Source organism: Mobula birostris, chromosome 12 (assembly GCF_030028105.1).
Source record: "Mobula birostris isolate sMobBir1 chromosome 12, sMobBir1.hap1, whole genome shotgun sequence".
Taxonomy (NCBI): domain Eukaryota; kingdom Metazoa; phylum Chordata; class Chondrichthyes; order Myliobatiformes; family Myliobatidae; genus Mobula; species Mobula birostris.
In genome coordinates this window covers 70,286,574-70,313,605 of record NC_092381.1, presented here as the reverse complement: position 1 = coordinate 70,313,605, position 27,032 = coordinate 70,286,574, and the positions used below count along the sequence as shown (strand labels likewise).

General features: G+C 43.0%; 1 protein-coding gene across 5 annotated transcripts in view; it reads left to right on the top strand.

Annotated features, from left to right (window-relative positions):
• Positions 1-27,032, top strand: part of lrp8 (low density lipoprotein receptor-related protein 8, apolipoprotein e receptor) — a 121,252-nt gene that overhangs the window by 160 nt on the left and 94,060 nt on the right. For 4 of the 5 annotated variants that reach the window (XM_072274049.1, XM_072274046.1, XM_072274048.1 and 1 more), the window contains exon 2: positions 423-542. In XM_072274049.1, the coding sequence (XP_072130150.1) occupies positions 423-542 (120 nt within the window). Of the gene's footprint in view, positions 1-422; positions 543-917; positions 1,200-27,032 lie in introns of those variants that run through there. The other variant, XM_072274050.1, reaches the window with a different exon arrangement.

The following is a 27,032-nucleotide window of genomic DNA, read 5'->3' as shown; positions in this document are numbered from 1 at the left end:
TTGACAATGGTGGGTCATGTTTTCATGCCAGTCCATTGAATGCGATGGTGTTTAGAGTTGAAATAAAACGGCATGCCTAAGGATATTGATTTTCATCCGTATTCTCTCCAGCCAGAACGCTAGAGTAAACGTGTATCCGATTCATTGCCAGTTTTTTTTGGCTTTAAAATATTTTGGTAATTAACACTTTCAGTTTTTTTATTACAGCTGCTGAGCAGGACAGCTATTTCCTGGTATAGTAATTTTTTTAATGAATCATATGAGGTTTTAGCAGTATTGCCTTACCAGGAGCTACTTCTGGTGGTAGCTCGGTGCGGGGCGCACATCGTGTATTTTTGCATTGCTATAACTGGGTTTTTGTTTTATTTTTTTGCACTGTTTGAACGGTGTAAATAAAAACCGATCCCCACCCCGCCGTTCAGGTACTCGGCTGCACTGTGACGAGGGTCAGTTCCAATGCAAGAACAATCGGTGCATCGCGTTACTTTGGCGCTGTGATGGAGACGACGACTGTATGGACAACAGCGATGAGGACGACTGCCGTGAGTACCATCAGATTATGAAATGCCAGTGGGAAGTGAGGTGGTTTAACACGTTGTGGCCCGCAGCCAAGGTGCTTGGTGAATTACCCCAGACTGCACTGGGACCAATCAGGCCCATTTGGCAGGGCAACACATGCCCACCACCGGCTGCTTCGCTGTGGGATGCCAGTAACTTTACCCGGGTTGTGTTGTAAATGAGCGGAAATGTGTCGGCTTGTGTTTCGAAGCAAGGCAATATAGTCGTTGGCTGGCGATGGAACAGCAGATATACCACGTGGCTGTAAACCACCAATAGGCAATGCCAGTTTAGACACGCCTCTTTACCTTTTAAGCCCCGCCAGTAAGGTGTAGTTCATTCATTAAGTGTAAGGTCAACTCTTGGGTGACCTGGGAGGAGTAGGAAGTGTGTGGCTCCAAAACTGCATGATTCGTGTCGCTTACATAAAATACAACCGGAGCAAAAACAGGATTCGTGCAAAGAAAAAAAAATTAACACGGCAGTAAATTGTTCTGGAGCAGTGGCGTTCATTTTTAAACTTTTCTCTAGCATTTTACATCATCGCCAGATCACCCATGCCGTCGCGGGACCCAATCGAGTTTCTCAGTGACGCCAGCTAATTCAAAGGAAGGAGTGCGTGTTGGTTTCGTTGCTCACTGGTCAGTGTTGCTTAGTTATCAGGGAATTCAAATGTCATGTTCAAATGGAATATAAACCTTCATGAAGAGTGGCCCGTATCTGTTGTGTGTTTAGTGTGGAAAAGAAGGAAGAAAATTTAAAGAGCATATTGAGTTGGTGAAATAGAGTAACACACAAAATGCTGGAGGAAATTAGCAATGAAATAATGTTAAATTATCGGAGTAAGAAATTTATGGTTCCCTAACTAAAAAAAAGATTGTCCATTATAGCAACAAGAATGCTGATTTTTTTTTAGCAATGAGCACAAAATGCTGGAGGAACTCAGCAAGTCAGGCAGCATCCATGGAGGAGAAACAGCATTTGATCATGCATCAGGAATGCAAAGGAAGGGGGCAGAAGTCAGAATAAAAAGGTGGGGGGGAGGAGGGAAAGAGTAGAAGATGGCAAGACCAGGTGAGGATGAAGGTAGGTGGTGTGTTAGGGGAGTGGGATGAAGGAGGGTGTGGGTTTCCATTTTAGAATGTCTGAGATACCCTCCTTTTTCAAGGAACAGGGTTTTCCTTCCGTCATCAATGCTGCCCTCATTCACATTTGGCCTCAACTGGTCCTCCCACCATCATAGCAAAGATAGGGTTTCCCTTGTTCTTGCCTACCATCCCACGAGTCTCCACTCTCCATAACCTTCGCCATGTCCAATAGGATCCCACCGCTAAGCACGTCTTTCCCTCCCCATCCCCACTCCGCTTTCTATAGGGATCACTCTCCACGTGGCTCCCTTGTTCACTCATTCCTCTCCTCTGATCTTCCTCCTGGCAGTTATCCTTGTATGTTTGACAAGTGTTGTACCTACCCCTACACCACTTCTCTCACCACCATTGTGTTCCCCAAGCAGTCCTTGGGTGAAGTGACACTTCACCTGCATCTATTGTATCTGTTGCTCCTGATGTGGCCTCCTCTACTTCAGAGAGACCTGGCACAGATTGGGGGACTGCTCTGCCAAGCACCTTCACTCCATTCGCTGCAACGGACGGGATCTCCCAGCGGCTACCCATTTCAGTCCTATTTCCCATTCCTGTTCTGACGTGATGAAGCCAAACTCGGGAGTGCCACTTCCTCTCTGCCTGGGTAGTCTCCAACCTGATGGTATGAATATCAATGTCTCTAACTTCTGGTAATTTCAACTACCACCCCCCCCCCCCACCTCTTCTTGACATTCTCAATTCTGGTTACCTTCTCACCCTAAACAAGAGAAAATCTGCAGATGCTGGAAATCAGAGCAACACACACAAAATGCTGGAGGAACTCAGCAGGCCAGGCAGCCCGAAACGTCGACTGTACTCTTTTCCATAGATGCTGCCTGGCCTTCTGAGTTCCTCCAGCATTTTGTGTGATACCTTCTCACCCCTTCTCTTCTCACCTGCCCATCACCTCCCTCTGGTTGCTGTCCTCCTTCCCTTTCTCCCATTGTCCTCTCCTGTTGGATTTTTTCAGCCCCTTCCTCCTTGTACCTATCCCCTTCCAGCTTCTACAATCGAACCCCCTTCCCCACCCACTTGGTTTCACCAAACACTTGCCACGGCTTGTACTCCATCCTGTTACACACCCTCCCCCACCTCATTCTGCTTCTGCTCCCTTCCTTTCCAGTTATGATGAATCATCTTAGTCCAAAATGTCAGCTATTTATTCCCTTCATAGATGTGACCTGAGTTGCTGAGTCCCTCCAGCAATTTGTGTGTGTGTTGCTTAAGATTTCCAGCATCTGCAGAACCTCTTGTGTTTATGAATTGCTGAATTTTTAAGTGGTGTGAGACATGAGGAAATGTGTCTGAGTACTTGGGGTGCTGAATCTTTTAGAATTTAGTAACCTGGATGCTCGGTCCGGGTTGTTTTTGGGGTAAGGTGTGTTTGAGGTGGAAGACCAGTCAGGATGTTGAATGGTGGAGTAGATCTGAAGCCCTTAATGGGCTGATCTGCTTAGGTTTTCGGAATGCAAGACTGATTGCCGGGAGATTTGGGTTGCTGTGATTGAGTGTGAGTAAAATCAAAATGTTTGTTTGTTTTTAGCGTCACAACTGTCCAAAAGCTTCATGTCCACTTTTAGTAATTTCATTTCAAGCCCAAGTGCAAATTTTCATTCCCTCATATATTCTACATCTTTTAAAAGCGTTAAACCATTTGTTATAATCACTCTTTTTGTAGTAATTTCACATCTCCCCACTACTGTATTAGGTTTCCTACAGCTTATCTTTTACTTGATAAGTATAGCTTTGTTTTTATTATTTTCCTTGTTAATCTTCTCTACTCTGCCTTTAATCTTCTGATCATACGACAACCAGAACTGTATGCAGCTCTAAATGTGATTGACTCAAAGTCTGGTGCGACTTTACTATGAAGTTCTCAGCTTTTCAGTTTTTTAGTAATAAACCCTTGTGTTTTGCTTCTGCTCATGAAGTGCAATATTAGTACTCCAAAGGTCTCTTGGCTCCTCTGCCCCCATCAGGACTTGAAGCTTCCAAATAAGAAAATTACCTTTCTACAAAAGTATACTCCCTTTTGTGTTGAACAGTTGCCAACGATTTATCAATTTGCATGTTTATTAATGTCCTTGTGAGCTTCCTCATCCCACTTCAGTATCAAGATTTTGATCCTGACATCCAGGTAACTAAAGTAAATTGTAAGCAGCAGCGGACACAGCACTGATCCTTGTGGAATACCACAATCCATTTCCTCCTCTGAACAGCCCCCATTTGAACAGTTCCCCTTTTTGGAACAAATGAACCACCTATTCTGCTGGCACTCTGCATTCTTCAAACTTGAAAGTAGGACTTGGACATATTAGGAGAACGGACAAAGAAGTGGCAGATGGAATATAATGTAGGGAAGTGTACGGTCATGTGCTTTGGTAGAAGGAATAAAGGCATACACTATTTTCTAAACACAGAATTCAGAAGTGAGAGGACTTGGGTGTCCTGGTGCAGGTTCCCCTAAAGGTTACCTTGCAGGTTGAATCGGTGGGAAGGAAGCCAAATGCAATGTTGGCATTCGTTTCAAGAGGACTGGAATATAAAAGGAAAAGTGTAATGCTGAGTCTTTTTAAGGGATTGGTCAGACCACATTTGGAGTATTGTGAGCTGTGTTGGGCCCCATATCTAAGAAAGGATGTGCTGATGTTGGAGAGAGTCCAGAAAAGGTTCATGAGCATTATCCCGGTGCCAAAAGGGTTAACACATGAGGCAGGAATGATGGCTCTGGGGCTGAACTTGTTGGCGTTTAGAAAAATAAGGGGGGGGGGGATCTCGTTGAAGCCTGCCGAATATTGAAAGGCCTATATAAAGCAGAGGTGGACAGGGTGCTTCTAATAGTGAGAGAGTCTAGAACCAGAGGACACAGCTTTATAATGCAAGGATGTCCCTTTAGAAAAGAGATGAGGAAAAATTTCTTTAGCCAGAGGCTGGTGAATCTGTGGAGTTATTGCCACTGATGCCTGGGGATGCCAGGTCATTGGGGATATTTAATGTGGATGCTGATAGAAGGCTAATTAATAAGGGCATCAAACGTTACGGGAAGGAGAATGGGTCTGAGAAGAAAAATAAGTCAGTCATGATCAAACTGTGGTGCGGATCGATGGGCTGAATGGCTTAGTTCTGGCTCCCATGTCTTATCCTCTTATTATGAGGTACATTTTGGGATTTCTTTTGAAATCTAGATAAACTGCATCCACCGAATTCCTATTGACTGTCAGTCATTTTTCAGATATAAAGGCTGCAGTTAACATACAAGTAATCTTCTGAGTTAGAGTTTGGATTTCAGTGATTCCAATTGCTGAGGACTTAACATGGATTTCTTGAGTTTTTTTAAAAAATAAACTTTGATTCTCAGGACAAATTTAAAATTCTGCACGTTTACTTCTATTCCTCCCTGCTGAAAGAAAAATCATTCTGCAGAGAGCCATGTAATGTTCTCTTTTATCTCTGGTTTTCATTAATTGTTAAACACTGCTTTCCATTCCTTTTATGAAGAATGCTTTTAGTTTTTGGTTTTAAAATTATGAAATTGCATTGGCCCGATTGGCACCCATATTCGCTGTAGAGTCGAATAAACTTGGCCCCTATTGAGTTGAGTGAAGTACCATATTTCTAGTCTCCTTGATGCAATTGTGCTTATTGATCTGTTGCTGGTTGTCCATCATGTCCGGCGATGATAGGAAATGTGTGTGGGAGAGTTCTCGTGGTGGAAAAGGTGTTGCACTGGGGCAGTTCGCTCTCTCGAATGAAGTCTGGGTCTAGTTGTATGAACAAGCGTCACAAACTGGGGTCTTTGGTTTCAGTGGATGACCATGACATCTTCTGTGCCTTGTCATGCCCTTCGCTGTCCACAGAGCGATGCAGTACACTCTTCCTGGCCATTGGATCCCACCGTAGATCTCATCTGCCCAGTCCATTGGAGCTGATTTCGTATGCTAGGACAGGCATGTTCCTGTCTCACTGAGGTATGAGGCTGCTGGCTACCTTCACCTGGTTTAACCCGTCTGTCGAAGTGGTATGCCCAGGGTGTGCCCCCTGTCGCACGCAAGCAGCTACTTGGAGCCATGGGTGAGAGCTGAGTGTCTGGTGGAGACCAAAGGGGAGTGAGCTGCCCTGGAATGGACATGACAAGCCCCTTCACCAGAGCTGCTACCCCTCCCTGACACCCCAAACACCCCAATTGATCTGTTACCTACCAAGTTAATTGATCTGTGTATTTACCAGGGATATTGGAAAGAGGAATCTGGGAAAAGGGTTCAATGCCGGGCTGTCCGATACCCCCTGGTGGAATTTCCTTTGACCTGCTGAACCAATACACTAAATTGGGTTAGCAAAAGAAAAAATCCCGACCAAAGCCTGGAGAGTTAAGAAACTGCAATTGGTCTGTGACATGGGAATGTACTACTAGTGTTTATTATCCAGGCATCTGAATGAAATGTTCTTGCAGAGAAAAATCGAGCTTGACTGCAGCACCTTGCACAGCTGCAATAGCTGTCCAAGTTATGTATGAAGGATATTCAGTGGGATCAAAGAAGTGGCTGTCAGCATGGATAGTACAGAAGGGTAAAGCAGGGAAAAATAATTCTTTACATTGCACTAATTAATCTTCATATGATTTATAAAGTAGGCTTCCTGACCCATAACATCTGTGCAGGTTGAAAATATTTTTGAGTTTCATATGTGATTTTTGTATGTCACCTTTATTCTCAGTACACATGCAAGTATTATTTAATACGGTGAGCATTTTTGCCTCTTGCAGCTTTTCAAGCACTGTGTATCATTCTGAGTGAATGTTTGTTTACCCATTTTCCTCTTTAGTCGTTCCCATGCCTCTGCCTGGCTTTTGACCCCTCTGATAAAGAATAAAAGTCTTTCTTAGTTTAACTGGTCTTCAGCTTTTTTTAACATACAGATTTCATAGTTCTCAACTCAGTCGCCCATCAGTTTCCTGAATCAAAGCAAACAACCCTCACTTGAATCCGAGGGGGGCCAATATCTTTGCGGGTGGGTTTACTAGAACTGTTGGGAGTCGTTTAAACTAATATGGCAGGGGGATGGGAATCAATATGGTAGAGTTGAGGATGAGCCAACAGGTTTACAAGTAAATGATGGGTGTAATATGAATGTAAGGAAGCCCAAGCCAATAATTAGGTACAAATACAGACAGTGCAAAGATTTAAATTGTACCACAGAGGCAAAATTCAAAAGGGTGAAGAATGCAGGAATGAAGATGCTGTATTTAAATACACATAGTATTTGGAATAAGGTGGATGAGCTTGTGGCGCATTTGGTGATTGGTCAGTATGACATTGTGGGCATCACTGAGGCATGGCCAATTAAAGGTTATAGATGGGAGCTTAATATCAAAGGATATATGTTGTATCAAAAGGACAGGCAGGAAGGCATAGGTGGTGGTGTGGCTCTGTTGATGAGAGATGGAATTCCATCTTCAGGAAGAGGTGACATAGGGTCAGAGAATGTTCAATCTTTGTGGGTGGAGTTAAGTAACTGCAAGGGTGAGAAAGCATTATGACAATCATATATAGGCCTCCAAATAGTAGCCAAGATGCGGGGTTGAGATTGCAAAGGGACAAAGAAGGGTAAACTGTATAAGGCAGGATACAAAACGTGTTTTCAGTTATATAAAGAGTAAAAGGGAGATGAGAGTTGATATCGGACCACTGAAAAATGATGCTGGTAAGGTAGTAATGGGGTCGAAGAAATGGTAGATGAACTTAATGGGTACTTTGCATCACTCTTCACTGTGGAAGACACTAGCAGTGTGCCAGAGGTCCATGAGTGTCAGGGAGCAAGAGTACATGCCTTTGCTATTACAAAGGAAAATGTGCTAGGCAAACTGAAAGGTCTTAAGGTGGATAAGGCACCTGGACTAGATGGACTACATCCCAGAGTCCTGGGAGAGGTTGCTGAAGAGATAATGGAAGCATTGGTCATGATCTTTCATGAATCACTTGACTCTGGCATGGTCCTGGGGGACTGGAAAATTGCAAATGTCACTCCACTCTTTAAGAAGGGAGGAAGGCAAAAGAAAATAAGATAGATAGATAGATATACTTTATTAATCCCGAGGGAAATTTGGTTTCGTTACAGCCGCACCAACCAAGAATAGAGCGTAAATATAGCAATACAAAAAACACCAACAATCAAACACCAAAATGCAAACTATGCCAGATGGGAATTAAGTCCAGGACCAGTCTATTGGCTCAGGGTGTCTGACCCTCCACAGGAGGAGCTGCACGTTCGATAGCCACAGGCAGGAACGACCTCCCGTGCAGCCAAGTGTTGTATCACGGTGGAATGTGGCCGAAGTCCAACAGTAAAAAGTTCAATATCCAGTCTGCAAACACGTTCCTCGATCGTAATATGCCCGGATTGCACCATCCGTTGTTAGCCAGAACAGTAAGCACCCAACTCCTTTACGCTTACCGCTCTCAGTGCACTTCCGGTCAGCCGGAACGGTGTTACCCACCGAACTCCTCTTCTCCAAAAGTCTCTGTTGTCTCAACCCGGTCCTCTTTCCTCAGATCTGTGATCCCCCTCTGTGTGTTTTCCTCTGGATTTCAGCAGGTGTATCTGCCACTCTGTTCGCTAAGCCGGCCGGTATTTGCTGGTCCGTGGAATACACAATGCGACCTTGCTTCTATCCCGCGTGTCGGGATGTAACCATTTCCAGCGCTAAAGAAAACCCAAATAAAACTCTGTCTACCAGCATGTTAGAGCAGCAGCAGCTTCGACGTGTTACCGTGAGAGGAAAAAAAAATACAAAAAATAACGTAAATTAAAAGGTAAGGAGAAGAAAGTAAGAATAGATCGGAACGGCTGTGCCAGGCTGCATGCACGACTGGCGCATGCGCACAATTAATAGACCAGTCAGCCTAACCTCGGTGGTTGGGGAAAGTGTTGGAGTCCATTATTAAGGGTGAGGTTTTGGGGTGCTTGGAGACTAATGATAAAATGAGTCAAAGTCAGCATGGTTTCTGTAAAGGGAAATCTTGCCTGACAAATCTGTTAGTTCTTAGAGGACGTAACAAGCAGGGTGGAAAAGGAGAGGCAGTGGATGTTATTTATTTGGTTTTTCAGAAGGCATTTGATAAGGTGCCTTACGTGAGGCTGCTTAACAAGATAACGTCCTATAGCATTACTGGCATAGATAGAAGAACGGCTTTCAAGCAGGAGGCAGTGAGTGGGAATAAAAGGGGTCTTTTCTGGTTGACTGCCAATGACTAGGGGCGTTCCTCAGGAGTCGGTATTGGGACCGCTACTTTTCACATTGTTTGTCAGTGAATTAGTTAATGGAATTGATGGCTTTGTGGCAAAATTTGCTGATGAGACAAAGATGGGTAGAGGGGTAGGTAGTGCTGAGGAAGCAATGTGATTGCAATAGGACTTAGACAAATTGGAGGAATGGGCAAAAAAATGGCAGACAGAATACAGTGTTGGGAAATGTATGATAATGCATTTTGGTAAAAGAAGCAGAAGTGCGACTGTTGTCTAAATGGGGAGAAAATTAAAACATCAGAGATGCAGAGGGACTTCATGCAAGACTGCCAGAAGGTTAATTTACAGGTTGAGTCTGTGGTAAAGAAGGCAAGTGCAATGTTGGCATTCATTTCAAGGGGAATAGAATATAAAAACAAGGAGATAATGCTGAGACTTTATAAGACACTAGTCAGGCTGCACTTTGAGTATTGTCAACAGTTTTGGGCCAGAAAGGATGTGTTGTCATTGGAGAGAGTCCAAAGGAGGTTCACGAGGATGATTCTGGGAATGAAGGAGTTAACATATGAGGAGAGCTTGGAAGCTTTGGGTCTGTACTCACTGGATGGAACTGAGAAGAATGTGGGGGGAATCTTATTGAAACCGACCGAATGTTGAAAGGACTAGATAGGGTGGATTTGGAGAGGGTGTTTCCTATGGCGGTGGTATCGAGAACTACAGGGTACAACCTCAGAATAGAGGGGAGACCCTTTAGAACAGGTATGGAGGAATGATTTTAGCCAGAGGGTAGTGAATCTGTGGAACCCTCTGCCATAGTCATCTGTGGAGGCCAAGACCATGAGTATATTTAAAGCGTAAATTGATAGTTTCCTGATCAGTCGGGGCATCAAAGGTTATGGCGAGAGGGCAGGTGTATGAGGTTAAGTAAGATCCAGGATCAGTCATGATGGAATGGTGGAGCAGACTCGATGGGCTGAATGGCCTAATTCTGCTCTTATGTCTTATGGTCTTATCCTAAACAACAGAAAATGCCGAAACTTCTCTTTAGGTCATTTAGTACCTGTGAGGAGAGAAAACAGTTAATGTTTAAAGTTATTGGTTATACCTTGCTTCCTGAAGATAAAAACTTGAGCTTGGCAAAATTCTAGTTTTGTTTTTCACCAATAAATGGCAATTTTGCCAAACTCTTGTAGGTCATTAAAAAGAGTTCTCCATTGCTAGTAATGGAAAGTTAATGTCTGTATTCCTGTAACACTAATAAAAGATGTGATTTTTTTTGAACTTTTAATCTTTTTTGTATGGATTTAATATTATTCCCAAACAAATGAAACTGCATTAATTCATTATGATTAATATCTACACTTATTTTGTCTGGAACTTGGTTTGTAAATAATGTTTATTGATTCTTAACCACCTTTCTCCCCTCACCCCCCAAAAATCCGTAAACCAAACCTTGCGAGGGTCTGAATCCTCAATACAAGTCAAAGTCTAAAATGAAATTGTTTTATTTGTTGAAATCATTTAAAAATAAAACTTATTTTTAAGGAGGCTATAAACGCTGCTGCCCCTATAGAGAAGATATTGAGTTCAACGGCAAGTTTGCTAAATGATCTGTCTATTCTGGATGATTTCAATCCTCTTATGACTCTATTGAGGTGACCTAAATTTAATCCTTAAATCGCCTGCAGTATGACCTCTAATTTTGAAATTAATGTATTCTAATATAGGGCAATATAAACCGCATTCATTATCATCTTAGGACGGGTAATTAACTTGTAGCATATGCTGTGCCCCTGTATGTGAAAGGTAGGTTGCACGTTCCCTTTCCACATGACAAAGGAACTGTCTGTGATCCCTCCCACAAGCATCAGTGCCATGATCCCTGAAGTTTTCCACACTTCCTAACAACCCCCACCTCTCAAAATTCCCAGATGCATGGCACAAGAAGTCAACCCCTCGTATTCCACAGATACTTTAAATATCTAATCCTTAGCCTCCTGATGAATAAAACGTGAGAGGACTTTGGCTGTGCACTGATACTTTTGGTGCTTTAGAGCTCCTGGTCTTCCAGTTCCAGCACTCACGGGTACATGGACTACCCTGTCCATAGAGGGCCTTCATTTGGGCTTCACACTACTGCATTGAGAATCTGGTGCAAAACTCTACCTTGCCTGCTGTTTGCTATGATGGTGTGAAATTCAAAAGCGTGTAGAATCTCTAATTGTGAAATGAAAAGAGAAAATATCAGAAACACTCAGCTGATCAGGTAGCATCTGTGAAAAGGGCACCCGTTAATAACTCAGGTCAAAAGTGCTTTGTCAGAACTGCTGATAAGACAATTCGAGAGAGCATGCAGTAGGCAGAAAGCCTGCTACCTGAAATTGTTGAATTAAATGTTGAGTCTGGAAGACTGCGGCAACCCATACCACAAGATGAACTGCAGTTCCCCAATTCTGCATTGGTCCTTACTTGAACTGTGAAAGAGTCCAACCTGTCTACTGAAGTAGGTTTGAGAATTAATGTGATAGGTAACTGGAAGCTCAAACTGTCCTTGAAGACGCTACACAAGTTCTCTGCAAAGCTGTCACAGGATCTGCACACGTTTTCCCTATTGAGGAAGAGCCCGTACTATGAGTGCATTTTGCTAGATTTGAAGAAGTGCAGGCGAATTGCTGCTTCACCTCAGAGGACTGTTCGAGTTCCTGGATGGTAGAAGGATGGGTGCTGCATCTCTTGAGGTTTCATTGTTTGGGGAATAACTAGTGTAGATGAAAGAGTGGGCTGAGCAATTAAGAAGTGAACATCCCTTTGGAAAGTAATGTCTGATGGTGTTGTCTTCCCTAATTGGGGCTTCCCTTCTACATGTTCCAGCATTTGAATTCCTTTGTTTTCTTTGTAAATTTTCTCACTAATCTATCAACTGGGTGATTCCAACTGTTTATCATTACAACCCTAGTGTGCTATTGGAGATATTTCTTTTATTCTATGCATTATTTCTAATTTTCACCTCAAAATTAACGTAACTTCTGGTAACCCACCTCCACCCCCCCCATTCCCCCTGCAAACTCCTCAGTTTGTTTTTCCACATTCTGGTGACCCTCTTCCTCTCCTCCTTCCTCATGACCCGCCCATCACCTCCCTCCCCATCTCCTTCCCTTTATCCCTTAGTCATCTGTCCTCTCCTTCAGTTCTTTACCTTTTTCACCTGTTATCTCCTAGCTTCTCAATTCATACCTTTTTATTCCTGTCCTTCCCCCTCAGCTGAAGTGCAGCATTTTCCTTTCCACAGATAGTACCTAACCTGACTTCCTGATTTATTTATTTATTTTATTTTTAGCTCAATTTCTGGGCTGAGTCTCCTGAAAGGAAGGAGAGACGAGCATCCAGCTCATCTCTCAGGAGGTGGTGATGGAGATCATCGGATCCTGGTGTTCTGACAGAATATACAACTGGTGATGCCTGTCCCCAACAATGTTCAGCATTCGCTGTACCTGCCAGTGTGCAACAATGGGGCACGTAATTCCATGCTGAATAGGTGCACTGTTTGGCTCAGACAACCCAACCCCCACCCTCGGGGACGGCCTCTTCACAACAAACAATGGAGTAATTCACGCTGGGCTTTTGGCAGAGCAGTGTGCCGTAACAGGGAGGGCAGGGAAGTGTTACCACTCTTCTGAGCACTAAGTAGTGTACCTGTATGTTCAACACTTGAATGAAATAAGTGGCGAGTGTTCTCATTACTTGAGCTGAATTTGATAATTGTAGCACAATGAGAATAAGTAACAGCATCACCCAGGAACGCTGCAAGTTAAATATGGACAGTTGTTTTTCACTTTAAGGGTGTGACAGTTTAGCTGCTGCCTCTATGTTGATTAGATATAAGTGCCTGTTTTACTAACCCAGTGCACGGTGTACCATTTCACTGAATTGTTATTTTAACCAGGTTTGTTGAAGGGAAACAAGTGCCAATTTGATTTTAATTATTTGAAGCAGTAGTCTGATATTTAGCTGAAACTGTTTGAAGGAGTTGGTCCTGCTGCTGCCTTGAGCAAACAACCAGAGAGGATCCGGGAGCTGGCATAATTTTAACCCAGTGCATCTGATGAGAATAGTGAACCATTGTAGCTCCTGGTATATTTGACATGTAACAGTTTTTGATTACATTGAGACTACCTGCTAGGCAGTTGGGGCCAGATAGAAAACGCTTGTTCTGATGATGTCATTGGCATCACAGTGTGTGTACGTATGCTTTTTTTGAAAAAAGAACTTTAACTTGGCAAAGTTTGTTGGGTGTCTGGCTGCTGAATCTGCAAACAGTGACAATGGAGCTCTGATGTGATGGGCTTATTGTTAGGTTTGGTCTTGGAAGCCACAAATTTCTTATTTACAAAGTCCTCTTGACCAAGGGCTGATGTCAGTCCCTCATGATTAAATCATTTTAATTTATCTGTCACATTTTATAATGAAATAAACTTGTATCTCTTGTATTTGCCTTTCTTCACCTTTTTTCTTGTGCTTTTCCTCTGTCACATTTTAGATAATGTTCCTATTCAAAAACAACACATCCCTTTTGTAGCAGGATGAAAATAGGATTTTACTTTGCCCCTTGCAAGGGATGATCCTGAGTAAGGCGGTGGTGATGCTGCCCTGGAAGTCCATCTTTATTTCGGAAGTGTTTAAAAACCTCCAAGCAGATTGTGTGATTGACTTTTTGATCATTCATTCCTCAGTTGGTTAGCACGTGTTGCGAGTGTAAGAATTTTACTTTGAAATATTTTACAGGAAGGTACTGTGTTTATTGGGATGCAGGTTCAGCACAGAGATTTTTGGAAGGCCATTTGGAAATACTTGGCTGCCATGTTAAGTGCTATTGCAGCTCCTGTTACTGCCTGTCTTGCACTGACGGTAGAAGGGGCCAGCTGCAAACCAAATGTGAGGATTTGACAGTTTGATCTGATTCCACTACTCTGGTTACACAGTATGGATTTGGCATTTAAGAGCGTGTTTCATCCAAAACACAGCCTTGATGGAAGTACTGCCTTTAGCAATTATTTGATTATGGATTTGATATTAAAGTATCAACTTGATTATTAGAAGAATAAATTTTCACCTATGGGCTTGTCCACAGAAGGCAAAGGGTGGTTGTAGGTAGCTCGTATTCTGCATGGAGGTCAGTGACCAGTGGTGTTCCGCAGGGATCTGTTCTGGGACCCCTCCTCTTTGTGGATTTTTTTTAATATAAATGACCTGGATGAAGAAGTAGAAGGTGGGTTAGTAAGTTTGCTGATGACACAGAGATTAGGTGTGTTGTGGACAGTCTGGTGGGTTGTCAGAGGTTACAGCGGGACATTGATAGGATGCAGAACTGGGCTGAGAAGTGGCAGATGGACTTCAACCCAGATAAGTGTGAAGTGGTTCATTCTGGTAGGTCCAGTTTGAAGACAATATAATATAAATGGTCAGACTCTTGGCAGTGTGGAGGATCCGAGAGATCTTGGGGTCCGTGTCCACAGGACACTCAAAGCTGCGGTGCAGGTAGACTGTGTTGTTAAGGCATATGGTGTGTTGGCGTTCATCAACCGTGGGATTGAGTTCAAGAGCCATGAGGTAGTGTTACAGCTATATAAGACCTTGGTCAGATCCAGCTTGGAGTACTGTGTTCAGTTCTGGTCACCTCACTACAGGAAGGATGTGGATACTATAGAGAGAGTGCAGAGGAGATTTACAAGGATGTTGCCTGGATTGGAGGATGTACCTTATGAGAATAGGTTGAGTGTACTTGGCCTTTTCTCCTTGGAGCGATGGAGGATGAGAGGTGATCTGATAGAGGTGTATAAGATGATGAGAGGCATTGATTGTGTGGATAGCCAGAGGCTTTTTCCCGGGGCTGAAATGGCTAACATGAGGGAATATAGTTTTAAGGTGCTTGGAAATGGGTACTGAGGGGATGTCAAGGGTAAGTTTTTCACACAGAGAGTGATGCGTGCATGGAATGCACTGCAGGCGACGGTGGTGGAAGCGGATACAATAGGGTCTTTTAAGAGCCTCTTAGATAGGTACATGGAGCTTAGAAAAATAGAGGGCAATGCAGTAGGGAAATTCTAGGCAGTTTCTAGAGTAGGTTACATGGTTGCCACAACATTATGGCTCAAAGGGCCTGTAATGTGCTGTAAATTTCTATGTTCTATACTGGTGACCCCTGTTTGGGTTTCAGAAATTTGCCCTTAAAGAATTCACAAATCAGCAGCCCAAAATTGTAGAGAATATAATTTGCTCTTTAAAAAATGTGTATGTGGGGGGGGGGTCTGCGGAGTGAGGGGGGGGGGCTGCGGAGTGAGGGGTGGGAAGAAGGAAATATATATTTTTTAAACTTTTTTATGATGTATGCAAATAGATAGTGGATCTTTTCTGAAAATTGCAATTTGGCCCTTAACATTAGTTCACCTGCAGAGGACTCACCAGGGGTTATTTAAAAAAAACTGTGTAATGAGCAGAAATACTGTTGATATCATCTTACCTTTTTAGTGGAGATGTATTGGCTTTCCTTTCTGGAAGCAAGGTCTCAAGATTATTAGTGTTTGCAGCTATGGAACAATTATCCATTGGAACCGGATTGGTGACATTGAGAAGATGAATGGTAATTCATAGTCTTGGAACATCAAATTAAAAACTATTTGACCCTGAAATAGAATTTTGATAAAGAGCAGGTAGTCTGCTTAGAGTCTGTACCTGAACCATATTGTGTCGTAAGATGCTGTCTACTGTTGCTCTTTGTTCAATAGATGACTTTGAATTAAGTCTGTTGGCAGCCCCTCAACAAACAATTGTTAATGGAGTTTAATCATGGAACTGATTAGGAATGGAATGACTCTTTCCAGGGTACGTTGTGCTGTTGCACAAGTTTTTTGCTTTCGCTGCCACAGTGCCTGAAAGCATTTAAGATTATAACCATGATTCAGCACTATTTGGAATACACCATGTTGTGTCGTCATATATTCCAGTTAGGACCCAACTGTTCACAAACTGTGAATTAACTTTGGAATTTAATGTGACATGTAAATAATGAGGATGCAAAGAGGCTTCGAGGCGACATGAGAAAACAAGCTGCTGGAAGAACTCAGTGGATCAAGCAGTATTTGTGGAGGCAAAGGAGTGGTGTAGAAGTGAAAGGGAAGGGTGAGACAGAGGCTGGTATCAGTTGGGGAGGAGGAAGAACTGTGCTAGGAAGCAATGGGTGGTACCAGATAAGAGGGGGAAGATGGAGTGGGTGGAGAAGTGCATTGGAAAGTTGAACCAAGAGAGAAGAAACCGGGTGTTCTGCAAAATGGTCGCCTAGCCTAAACTCGATCTCCCCAATACAGGGAAGCTCACATAGAGAGCGCCAATTGCAATTGAGCACATTAGAGAGGTGCTTGTGAACCTCTGCCTCATCCTGGAAGTGCTGTTTAGGTCCCTGCCCATCATTCCTTCCTGGTAAGGTTCCACCTATCACCTACTGGCAGTTGTCTCTCCCTTCTCCCACCTATTGCATCCACCTAACTTCATTTTGTGTTGCCACCTATCATATGGTGACCAGTGCTATCATGTTTGCTGTTGTGTGCTGGGGCTGCAGGCTGAGGGTAGCAGACACCAACAGAATCAACAAACTCATTCGTAAGGCCAGTGATGTTGTGGGGATGGAATTGGACTCTCTCACGGTGGTGTCTGAAAAGAGGATGCTGTCCAAGTTGCATGCCATCTTGGACGATGTCTCCCATCCACTATATAATGTACTGGGTGAGCACAGGAGTACATTCAGCCAGAGACTCATTCCACCGAGATGCAACACTGAGCGTCATAGGAAGTCATTCCTGCCTGTGGCCATCAAACTTTACAACTCCTCCCTTGGAGGGTCAGACACTCTGAGCCAATAGGCTGGTCCTGGACTTATTTCCTGGCATAATTTACATATTACTATTCAATTATTTATGGTTTTATTACTATTTATTAGTTATGGTGCAACTGTAACAAAAAACAATTTCCCCTGGGATCAATAAAGTATGACCATGACTATCTTGTTCTGTCTCAGGGTTCTCCTCATCTCCCCCACCCCCCCCCACCACTTTACATATAGTTCCATCTGACAATCTTTTTCTCCCTCCCCCCATTTCATTCCACCTATCACCTACCAACCTGTGTCATATTCCTTTTCACTGGCTATCCTCTCCTTGCTCAATGTCCTGATGCAGGGTCGTGATTTGAAGTGTCATCTGTTTCTGTGCCTCTGCAGATATCGCTCGACCTACTGAATTCCAGCAGTTTATTTCTTTGCTCCAGGTTCCAGCATCTGCGGATCCTTGTGCCACATGGAGCATGGTTTAAAACAAGTTGAGATTTTTTTTAATGGAGAGAGATTCCAACCTTGCTGCTCCTGATTCCAATGTAATAGTTCTACTCATTAACACCATTACTGAAACCACGTGTGTGTCTCTTTTTATTTCTTAATCCTGTCATGATAAATCTTAGTCCCGATGGAAAATAAATACCTTAAGAAGGTTGCCACTGAAGGCTGAAAACCTGATGGGCAATATGGTAAATCATTGAATCAACTTTTTAAAAAAGAGTTTCTACCTGGCATCTGATTAATGTGTCAACATGGAGCAAAGATCACTCACTGTATTTTAAGGTGTTTCGTGCTGAACAAGAGAAACATTTGAGTTAACCTTGAATCTTAACTGCAACCTCCTGACAAACTCTGATCTTGACTTTTATCAAGAATCTGAATGCTGGGTGCTTGTCTAATTGTAATCTGTAACCTTTTGTACCACCACACTGTAATACAATTTCCAAAGAAATTCAGTACTAGTTTTGTTTTCCCTATGCCGGCTGGTGGCAGAGTGGCATCAGTGCCGGACTTCGGAGCAAAGGCTCCCGAGTTCGAATCCAGCCGGCTCCCTTGTACGATTTCCATCCGTGCTGGGTTGAGTGCCGAGCTAGCAACTCGACCTTGTAAAAATAAGAAAGTCTGCTAAAAAAAAAAAAACGCCATCATGATGCCGTCCCGATGACTCCACTCGGAGTTAAGGGCTTTCTTCTTCTTAAGGGTGGACTAAAGCAGTAACAGCAGTATCTTTGGCTGGTTGGAATGACTAATTTGTGCCAAAGAATTTTTCTGCATAATAAAGCAGAATAAAACCTCAAAGAACTACTGGTAAAATTGATTAAAACTCAGCTGGCAGTAACAACTATGAATATTCGTCACTTTGTTAGAATGTGACCCATGACTTTCAAAAGCTGCATCTAGCTGTGTAGCAATCCATTTTGTTTGTTGGATATAATGGATAGTGGTGGGAGGAAGTGAACTACAGGAGTAAAAATGTAAACAACAGGAATTCTGCAGATGCTGGAAATTCAAGCAACACACATCAAAGTTGCTGGTGAACGCAGCAGGCCAGGCAGCATCTGTAGGAAGAGGTGCAGTCGACGTTTCAGGCCGAGACCCTCCGTCAGGAGTAAAAATGTGAATGGATAAGGCAAAACAATTAGGTGGAAATGAAGATTTTATTTACTGAAGAAATAAGAGAAGGCCTGCAGTTATATGTGGTTGCTAGCAAAAGGACCTGTTGGATTTTCAACACCAATATTGTGCACTACGTATAACATTAAAAATATAAATATATTCTTAACTGCTGGGGACACACAGATGTCACCATTGGCAGCTGAATGCTGCAGCTGACAGTAATGTTGGATCAATAAATGTTTATAGCTTCAAGTTTAAATTATTTCTGCTTTAGGCCTTTGGCAAGGACTTTGTCTGATTTTTGTTTATTTGATAGTCAGGACTTCTCTACATGGTGCAAAATGTAAAGGGACAGTGTAATTTTACAGCTCTGTCAAAGAAGCAAAGATTATAATCATCTACAATCAAACAAGCCAGGCTAAATCTACTGCCCTTGCAGTGCATATGTACAAAGCTATTCAGTGAGTTTAAAAACCTTCTTAAAAATCCCCTGAGACAAAAGCTTTCTTCAGGATTTTTGAGATCTTACTTGTGAAAAGATATTGCTGTTTCAAGGGCAAGGAGGATGGAGTTGGATGTCTTTCCACTGTGTGCTTTAAGTAGAATCAGAATTAATCTGTGTAGGAAGTGTTGATCATACAATAAGAATTGCACCTCTGGAGGGCAGGACACTCCCTGCCCGGCACCCATAGGATGTCAAACTTGACTACTGAAACGAAAGTCCAATGATCATTTCATTACGTCTTTGGCAAAAGAAGGATAGTCTTGGAGACTGGTCTTGAAAACATCTTACTACGCCATCTTTAACCATTCTCTCTTTGAAAATACCGGCTTTGATGACATTCCTTGTGGAGATAAGCAAGAAGTGCTGGGCTAGTTCTCCATGAGGAGACGCTGAGGTGATTAGCTTGGAATCCTCTTGAGGCATGATCAGCCAGGTTGAGATCAGTAGGAAAGTACACCCATTGGCTTTTCTGGGTTGATAAGCTGATACGTCGGATTCTATTATGCACGTAAACATAGGATCTCCTTTTTTCATAATATGTAACTGAGCACAACCTTGCTGTCGGTAAAGAACTTGATATCATCTAGTTCTGTGTCCAGCTCTTCAGTTGTCGTCTCTGCTGTCTGGGTTGTTAGAATATCAACAGTGAGATCAAGCCTTGCTATGGTGAGAGTGATTTGTGAGCAAGCTTTGCCTTCCCCGGGATGAGTGCAACTTCACCATATCCAGCAGTGTCTGTGACCGCCTGGTATGCAAAAGCAACAAAATAACTTTAGTTGACACATCACAGAAGGTGCAGTTCCTCTTTTCTTTTGATCTGCAGATAGTGGAATTGCAGTGGAATCTTCAAAGCTTCAAGATCCCAAAGGGAAGAACACCACTACTGCCACTGCTCATGTTTCTCTTTAGCGAATGGGACGTCACATCCACGAGCATCCGAGATCAACTGTTTTGGTCAACTCCCTTAACATGAAGTGTCCCTGGATATTGATTGGAGCAGCAAATCCACAAGGGTCACATCAGCTGTTGCTAGCCACGCTGTGTAAAGGGTCTTTCAGTATCAGCGACATAGAAAGTAATGGTGTCAGTAATGAGGTCCCATCCAAGGCCAGAATGTGCTGCATAGGAGGCATGTCCTATCCAAGGGCAAGATTCTGTAGACCCGTTTTAGATAGGAAATGTTGCATGACTTAAGCACTGTTGGATGCGATGTTATGCAGTCTGAGATTATTCTGACTGCTTCTTCTGCTTCAGAAAACGATTGAAGACCATCACCCATGTGGAAGTACATTTCTACATACCTCTGTTCTTCAGTTCTGATTTTCCATCTTGCCCTCTTAAGGCAGTGATGCCACAGCTGGGCCAGTTACCCAATAAATGAACTCTCCTGTGATACTCTAGAATCTCGATGTCCAGTTGGTGGTCATGAAACACAAGAATCTGAGGTAGTCTCGGTGATCCTCTCTCACTAGGAAGCTGTGGAACATTTGTTCAATGTCTGTTATTACTGCGACGGACTCCATTGTGAAGCACGAGGACCCCGAGCAGAAGGTTATTGAGGTCTGGACCCTGCAAGAGCACATTGCTCTGTGATATGACTTTGAACCGCACAATTGAATCAAAGACAATTTGTATTTGTGCAGGTTTCTGGGAGTGGTAAACACTGAAGTTGGGCAACTAGTTTTCTTTGTTGGAATCTGGTGGAGGTGCTAACTCAGCGTGATTGTTTCTGAAGAGTCTCTCCGTGAACTCTGCATAATGATCTTTCATTTCTGGTTTCCTTCTCAATGTGACTGTGGGACATGAGTCAATTGAGAGCCTGCTCTCTGTTGTCTGGTAGGAACCGTCTTGGAGAGCGGAAAGGAAGGGAAGCTACCCAGCTGTTTGACTCGTTTTTGCTAATCTTTTTGTTCATGATTCAAAGGAAGACCTCATCTTCAATGGAAGGTGTCAGTTTATTATCATTTTTTGAGTGACAAAAGACCAGCTTGTCTAAATCTGATTGAGCAGAGGAAAGCACATCAGAACATTTGGTTTGCTTATCTACAATCTTCTCTTTCATACAGATTCTACTCACAGGGTCTGAAATGACTTGGGCACCCATTCTCCAGAATTAGTTTCAAATGTGCTGGCAGTAGGCTGATGCGCACCACTGAGGCAGACTTCACCCACCATGACCCAACCCAGGCCCAGTAGTTGGTCATAAGGTGCATTGTACCAACCATTACAATGTTCACATACTTTATGTCCATAGATGGTGTCCCTGCCAAGCAACAGGAGAATCTCAGCAGAAGAGTCAAGAGAGGGATCTTGTCAGCTATATCCTGCAGCTTCAGGGGTTGGGACATCATCTCTGTTGTTGAGAATATGGCCGCACTAAATGAGGGTTGGCAAGGGTAAGCCGACCTCCCCTCCTATTGACATCACAATAAATCCATTGGCTCTTCTGGCAACTTTTGATGTTCCGGAACATGTATTTAGGGTGTATGGGGAAATGACTTTTGAATTCTCCTTACTTCATCCCCACCTACCTGACTTCACCGATCACCTTCTAGCATGTCGTCCTCATTCTCCTCCTCCCCACAATCTTATTCTGGCATCTCCTCCCTTCCTTCCCCATCCTGATGAAGGGTCTCGGCCTGAACCGTCAACCTTTTTGTTTCATTTCCACAGTTGCTGCCTGACCTCCTGAGTTCCTCTATTACTTTGTGTGTTTTTCCCTTGAATACTGGATGTGTCAAAGAATGTTGATTTTTTTTTTGCCAATGACCATTGCTCTAATCATTCAATATCTCGTGTACCTTCAGTTTTTTGCTCAGGATATCCCTTCTGGTAGATGTTGGCTAAACACTCTAGAACAGGGTTTGCCTTGGAACCCTTTCCCGCATACCTCCCGTGCATGAGGAAGTAGCTAAGAAGATAGGTGCTCAGCTGGTTTCCTGCCATGCTCTGCTGGACCCAGTCGCAGCCCTGAGTGCTGCCCCTGAATGAAGTGCTAGTCACTGTTACACTCAGTGCGGTGTGTGACAGTTTTTTTACTTCAGTTTTATTGACCACGATAAGTGTTTTGGTTTTCCATGCTTTTGCTGGGACCTGTCTTTGAGGTGTTGCTGGAAGCTGAGAGCACAAAACTGGAGTCATTTTGCATTTTTATGTGGCGGCAGATGAATTCCACGAAGAATGAAAATGGCGGATAGTTGGCCTGATGCTTCATTTTATACTTTAAACCTTCAGTTCTGCACTGTTCTGCGATATTGTTTGGTAGTTTCTGCACTGCAGGGTCTATTCCTGTTGCAGTGTCTAAGACACTCTGTCCAGTTAGGTAACCCTTGATTTCTGTGGCTTGCAGTTCTGACAACTGATCAGCGAGCTCCTGTAGCTTCTGCGGTTCTTTCTGTGAGCTTTGGAAATTATCAAGCCTTTTGGAGGGAGACTCTTTGATTGCCTCTGGAGAATCACAGCACCTGTCCAGCCTCTGCCACAGCATTTGTAAACTCATGACTAGATTACTAAGTGCACTGCTCGAACCCTTCTTGCACGTTGCAGTGACTCCTCATCAAGCCACTTGCGGAAAAGGTGTAGCTGCTCACCATGTACGAGACTTGCTCCTTAAACACCATTGCGAAAGCTTTAGTTCCAAAACAGATAACTGGCAGATTGTGGAACACTTTTAGTCCAGCTGTGAATAGGCCTTGATGAGCCAGATACCAAGCCAAATCTAATGCACGGTGGCTCCTGAATGAGAGCATTGTGGAGACTGGTTTGCCAAATAGGTGTCCTGGGATAGATGGAAGCTTAGTCTGTCCATGTCTATACAGATGAGATTGACTGAGTGGATCTGCAGAAGGGGGTGTTGTGGGACTTAGCTGCTGTAGACCTTGATAGTCAATACCTGGACTACGTGAAAGGCACATTGGCTGTGTGATGTGGGCACCCTCTCCTTTTAGAGCTGGTGCACTGTCTTATTGATGGCCAAAATGTGTTTGGACATATTCTTTAGATGTATTGGCCGTTGTGACGGCAAAACATGACTGATTCCGGTTATAGACTCACCGCTATCTAAGTCAGCTGCTGCTTCGTACACCTTTCCCTCCGCTGAGGCAACTCCACGCTCTCCTTTGAGCACATTTAATGCACCCTCTACACGTGCTCTCTCGATGACCTTTCTTCATTTGTATTTCAATCTAGCATAAGCCACTCTCATTTTAGTCACTTCTTCAGCTCTGGCACGGGCTGATGTTGCAGCTGTGCTAATAGTGGATTTGTTCGAGCATCGCGAAGAGGTGATAAATGTGCCACATTCTATGGTTGCTTCTATGTCTTGATGATCACAGTTGCTCGGGTGGGAAGCTACCACTGTAGTGTATGGCATTCAACTGTGTCTCCAGTCCGCGGGCGATGCCTTTTGAAGACATGCTATCTTTTCACTCTACTGCCTTCATAGTGTGTATGTACAAAGCTATAGGCAGAGAGTTAAACACCTTCTCAAAAATCACCTGAGATGGACGCTTTCTTCAGGGTTTTAATAAGATCTTACTTGTGAAGAGGTATTGCTGTTTCAAGGGCAAATAAAGATGGGATGGAAATGGATGTCTTTCCACTGCGTTCTTCAAATTGGATCAAAAATTAACCCTCGCAGGATATGATATCTTCTTGGATACAGGAAGTGATGCTCATATAAAATAAGCTACTCCTCTCGAGGCCAGAACACTAAGTGTTTGGTTTTGTTCCATGGTTTAGCTACTAATGCTCTTCACTATGGTGCACAAACTTGCCCAAGTTTTGCTGAGGACATTAGCTCTGAAATCACTAGTTGTGTGTTCTTACTGATTTGGTTCTTGGGTCACTTGATGTTTTTTTAGCAGACAATATAGCTGGTGTAAGAATGAAAATGGTTGGCATTAATTACCAATGTCAGTTGCAAACACATTGGTCTTGTGTTTGGTACATGCAATTTGAAGTGCTGATCTGCACTCTAAAAATCTGTTATTGTTTCATTTATTGGCTCAAGTGTATTGAAAGAAAACTTGCCAATAGTACTGAGGAAAATTAATCTTAAAGTTTGGGAGAAAATATTAACTTTTAATCTGGTGCAGAGTAATTTAATATCGTAATTGGTATATTAATAAGAGTAAAACAGTGACCCTGCAACTAGGCAATTATAGCATTCTCTGCTTTTAGTGTTTCTAATCTGAGGATAGGCTTCTAACTAGTTCAAATATTTCATTTGGAGAATACGGGTCATTTTTAGAATCAAGCCTTTTTAATTAAAGCAGAAATATTGCACACTATGCCAATATTAATTCTAGAAAAAAAACAAAGATTCTATCTGATGATTCCAATTAATGTTCTTGCCCAGACTTGCCCATGTACATCCACCCTGGCATACTTATTCAATCAGGTCACGCAAAATCTTGACTCCCTCTTCCTTAGAAGTATTTTTCAAACTCTAATCTCATTCACCAAGTTCTACTTCCGCACTGATAACCAAAATTTTTCTTTGTTGTGGAAACTCCTCTCTCTCTCATCTCCCCCTCCCCCCCCCCCCCCCACAATCTGCCTCCACCCCAAATCTTATTTAAATTTCATGGGTGTTATCTGTAAAAGATTTAAAATATTTCTCCAGGAGCACCTTGCCATTCTCAAACCTTCGAACAATGTGTTCAAAATATCTGTCACTTGTTTCCTGATCTTATTAAGTTCTACTAGCTAACTCAATATGCAGCAGAGCAAAATTCTAATCCTAATCCTTCCTTCGTACCACTGATATATGCATTTCATTATAGCTTGTGTCTCCTCTAATACTCTTTTTGTTCTGGCTTCTGGGCATTCTTTCCTTTCATCATGTCAGAACATTACTGTTCCTTTCCTGAATCCAGCTGAGCTCTTTTCTCAGCTTATAAAACTTTCCTAGTACTAGTGCTTTCAAAAAACTTTCCTAGCATATCCATCATGGGTTGACATTTATTTTGGTTGTGCAAAGTTCCATTTTCTGTACGAAAGTCAGTCTCTACATGAAATTGCTAATTTGGTATGACTGATTAAGTGCAATTATTCATTATTTTTGACTTTGGGTTTAAATATGTGCAGTTTCTTAGATAATTCTAAGATAATTTGATCTGTTGGGCACTTGGCAGGGGCCATTTTGAAAAGAAGCAAGGTGTAAGCAGAGTGGCTGTTGTGGGAGTGGCTATTCTGTGAGTGGACAATGCTTGAGTGGCTCAACAGGCTTGGGCAAGCACAGACCCGAGTTTCGAAGTAAATTTTTCTGTTGATGCATAGCTAGTATGCTGATAATGGGTCCAGAGTTAGTGGAATATTTCTTGTGTGATATGTGGGAACTTTGGGAGACAACCAGTTTCCCTGATACCTACATCTGCATGAACTGCACTGAACTGCAGCTGGATGACCTTTGGCTTGTACAGGCAAGTGAGAAAATAATAGGAGCCACAGGGCGGTGGTCATCCCTAAGTTGCAGGAGGCAGGTACCTGGGTGAGTGTCAGGAAAAAGGGATACAAGTACTCCCCGCTATCCAAAAGTAGAGCCTTCCTATGAAACCTTTCGTAAGCCAAAATGGCGTAAAGCGAAGAAGGAATTACCATTAATTTATATGAGAAAAATTTTTGAGCATTCCCAACCCAAAAAATAACCTACCAAATCATATCAAATAACACAAAAAACCTAAAATAACACTAACATATAGTAAAAGATTCAAGATTCAAAGATTCAAAAAACTTTATTGTCATTCTAACCATACATCAGCTCTGCAGGGCAGAATGAGACAGCGTTTCTCAGGGGCAGTGCAATCATAACATAACAAACGCAACACTAAATAATGAACGTAACAATAAATAGTAAAACACAACAGCCACATGTCAGTTAAAATCAGTTATTAGTGTCCAGTGCAAGTTAAAAGTGTCCAAAGCAGAGTCAGGTAGAGCAGCTATTTAGCAGTCTGACTGCCTGTGGGAGGAAGCTGTTTGGTAGCCTTGTGGTTTTAGTTTTGATGCTCCTGTAATGTTTGCCTGATGGCAGAAGAACAAACAGTTCATGGAGAGGGTGTGAGGGGTCTTTAATGATGTACCGTGTCTTCTGGAGGCATCGACTCTGAAAGAGGTCTTGGACAGAATGATATGATATATACACAGCCTACATAAAGTAGAAATAATGTACGTACAGTGTAGTTTCACTCACCAGAATTGGGAAGACAGCGAGCACACTGGAAGGTTGAGAGGTGGTGGTGGTGGTGTGTTAGGCTGAGTCGTCGGAAGTTGGGGTGGTGGGTGGTACAGGAGACTGGGGTGTAGGAGAGAGGGGAAGAGGGTCATCTATTAACATCTCATCGTCACCTGAATCCATCAGGGCAGGCAGGTCACTAACGTCTACACCTTCTATGTCTGCCTGCCTCGATGTCAAGGGTTGAGGTTTGTCGTCTGCTGTGGCCGATGTGGAAGGCTTGAAATACGACAGTATGCTTGACTGCTTAGCTTCACGCATTTTTCTATCATACAGTTCTTTGTAAACACTCAAAACATCTTGCAAACCGGCCCTAAACCGACGTGCCCTTTGAAAATTAAAATCATACTTTTCTGCAATCATTACAGCACTGTCAATCGTAGCGAAAATCTTACGCTTAATTATGTCCAGTTTTACGCTGAGCTCTTAGGCTTTTTTGATACCTTAGGACACATCTTGCTAACGGATGCACAAAGTAAGTCGAGATGAAGCACAGGTGCTCACAGACACAGTTCGCAGTTATGGCCGCTTGATGCTGAGTGTAGTTCCCGGGGGAGGAGCTTGGCGGCACCACTCTCGCTGCTCGGAGGGCCTCTATAACGGCTCGCTGCAAAACAAACGCTGAACGCTATTTTCGCAAAAGCGAAAGTCCTCTTCGGATTTCTTTCAGTTAGCGAAAACAGGTACTAATGTAGGTCTTTCGTAAAAGCGAAGTGGTGTAAAGCGCACTTTCGAAAAGCGGGGGACTCCAGTGACCATTCTCCTCAATAAGTATACCTTTCGGATACCGTTGGTGGGGAACAACCTAGGGGGAAGTTGCAGTGACCTGATCTCTGTGGCTCAGAAGGG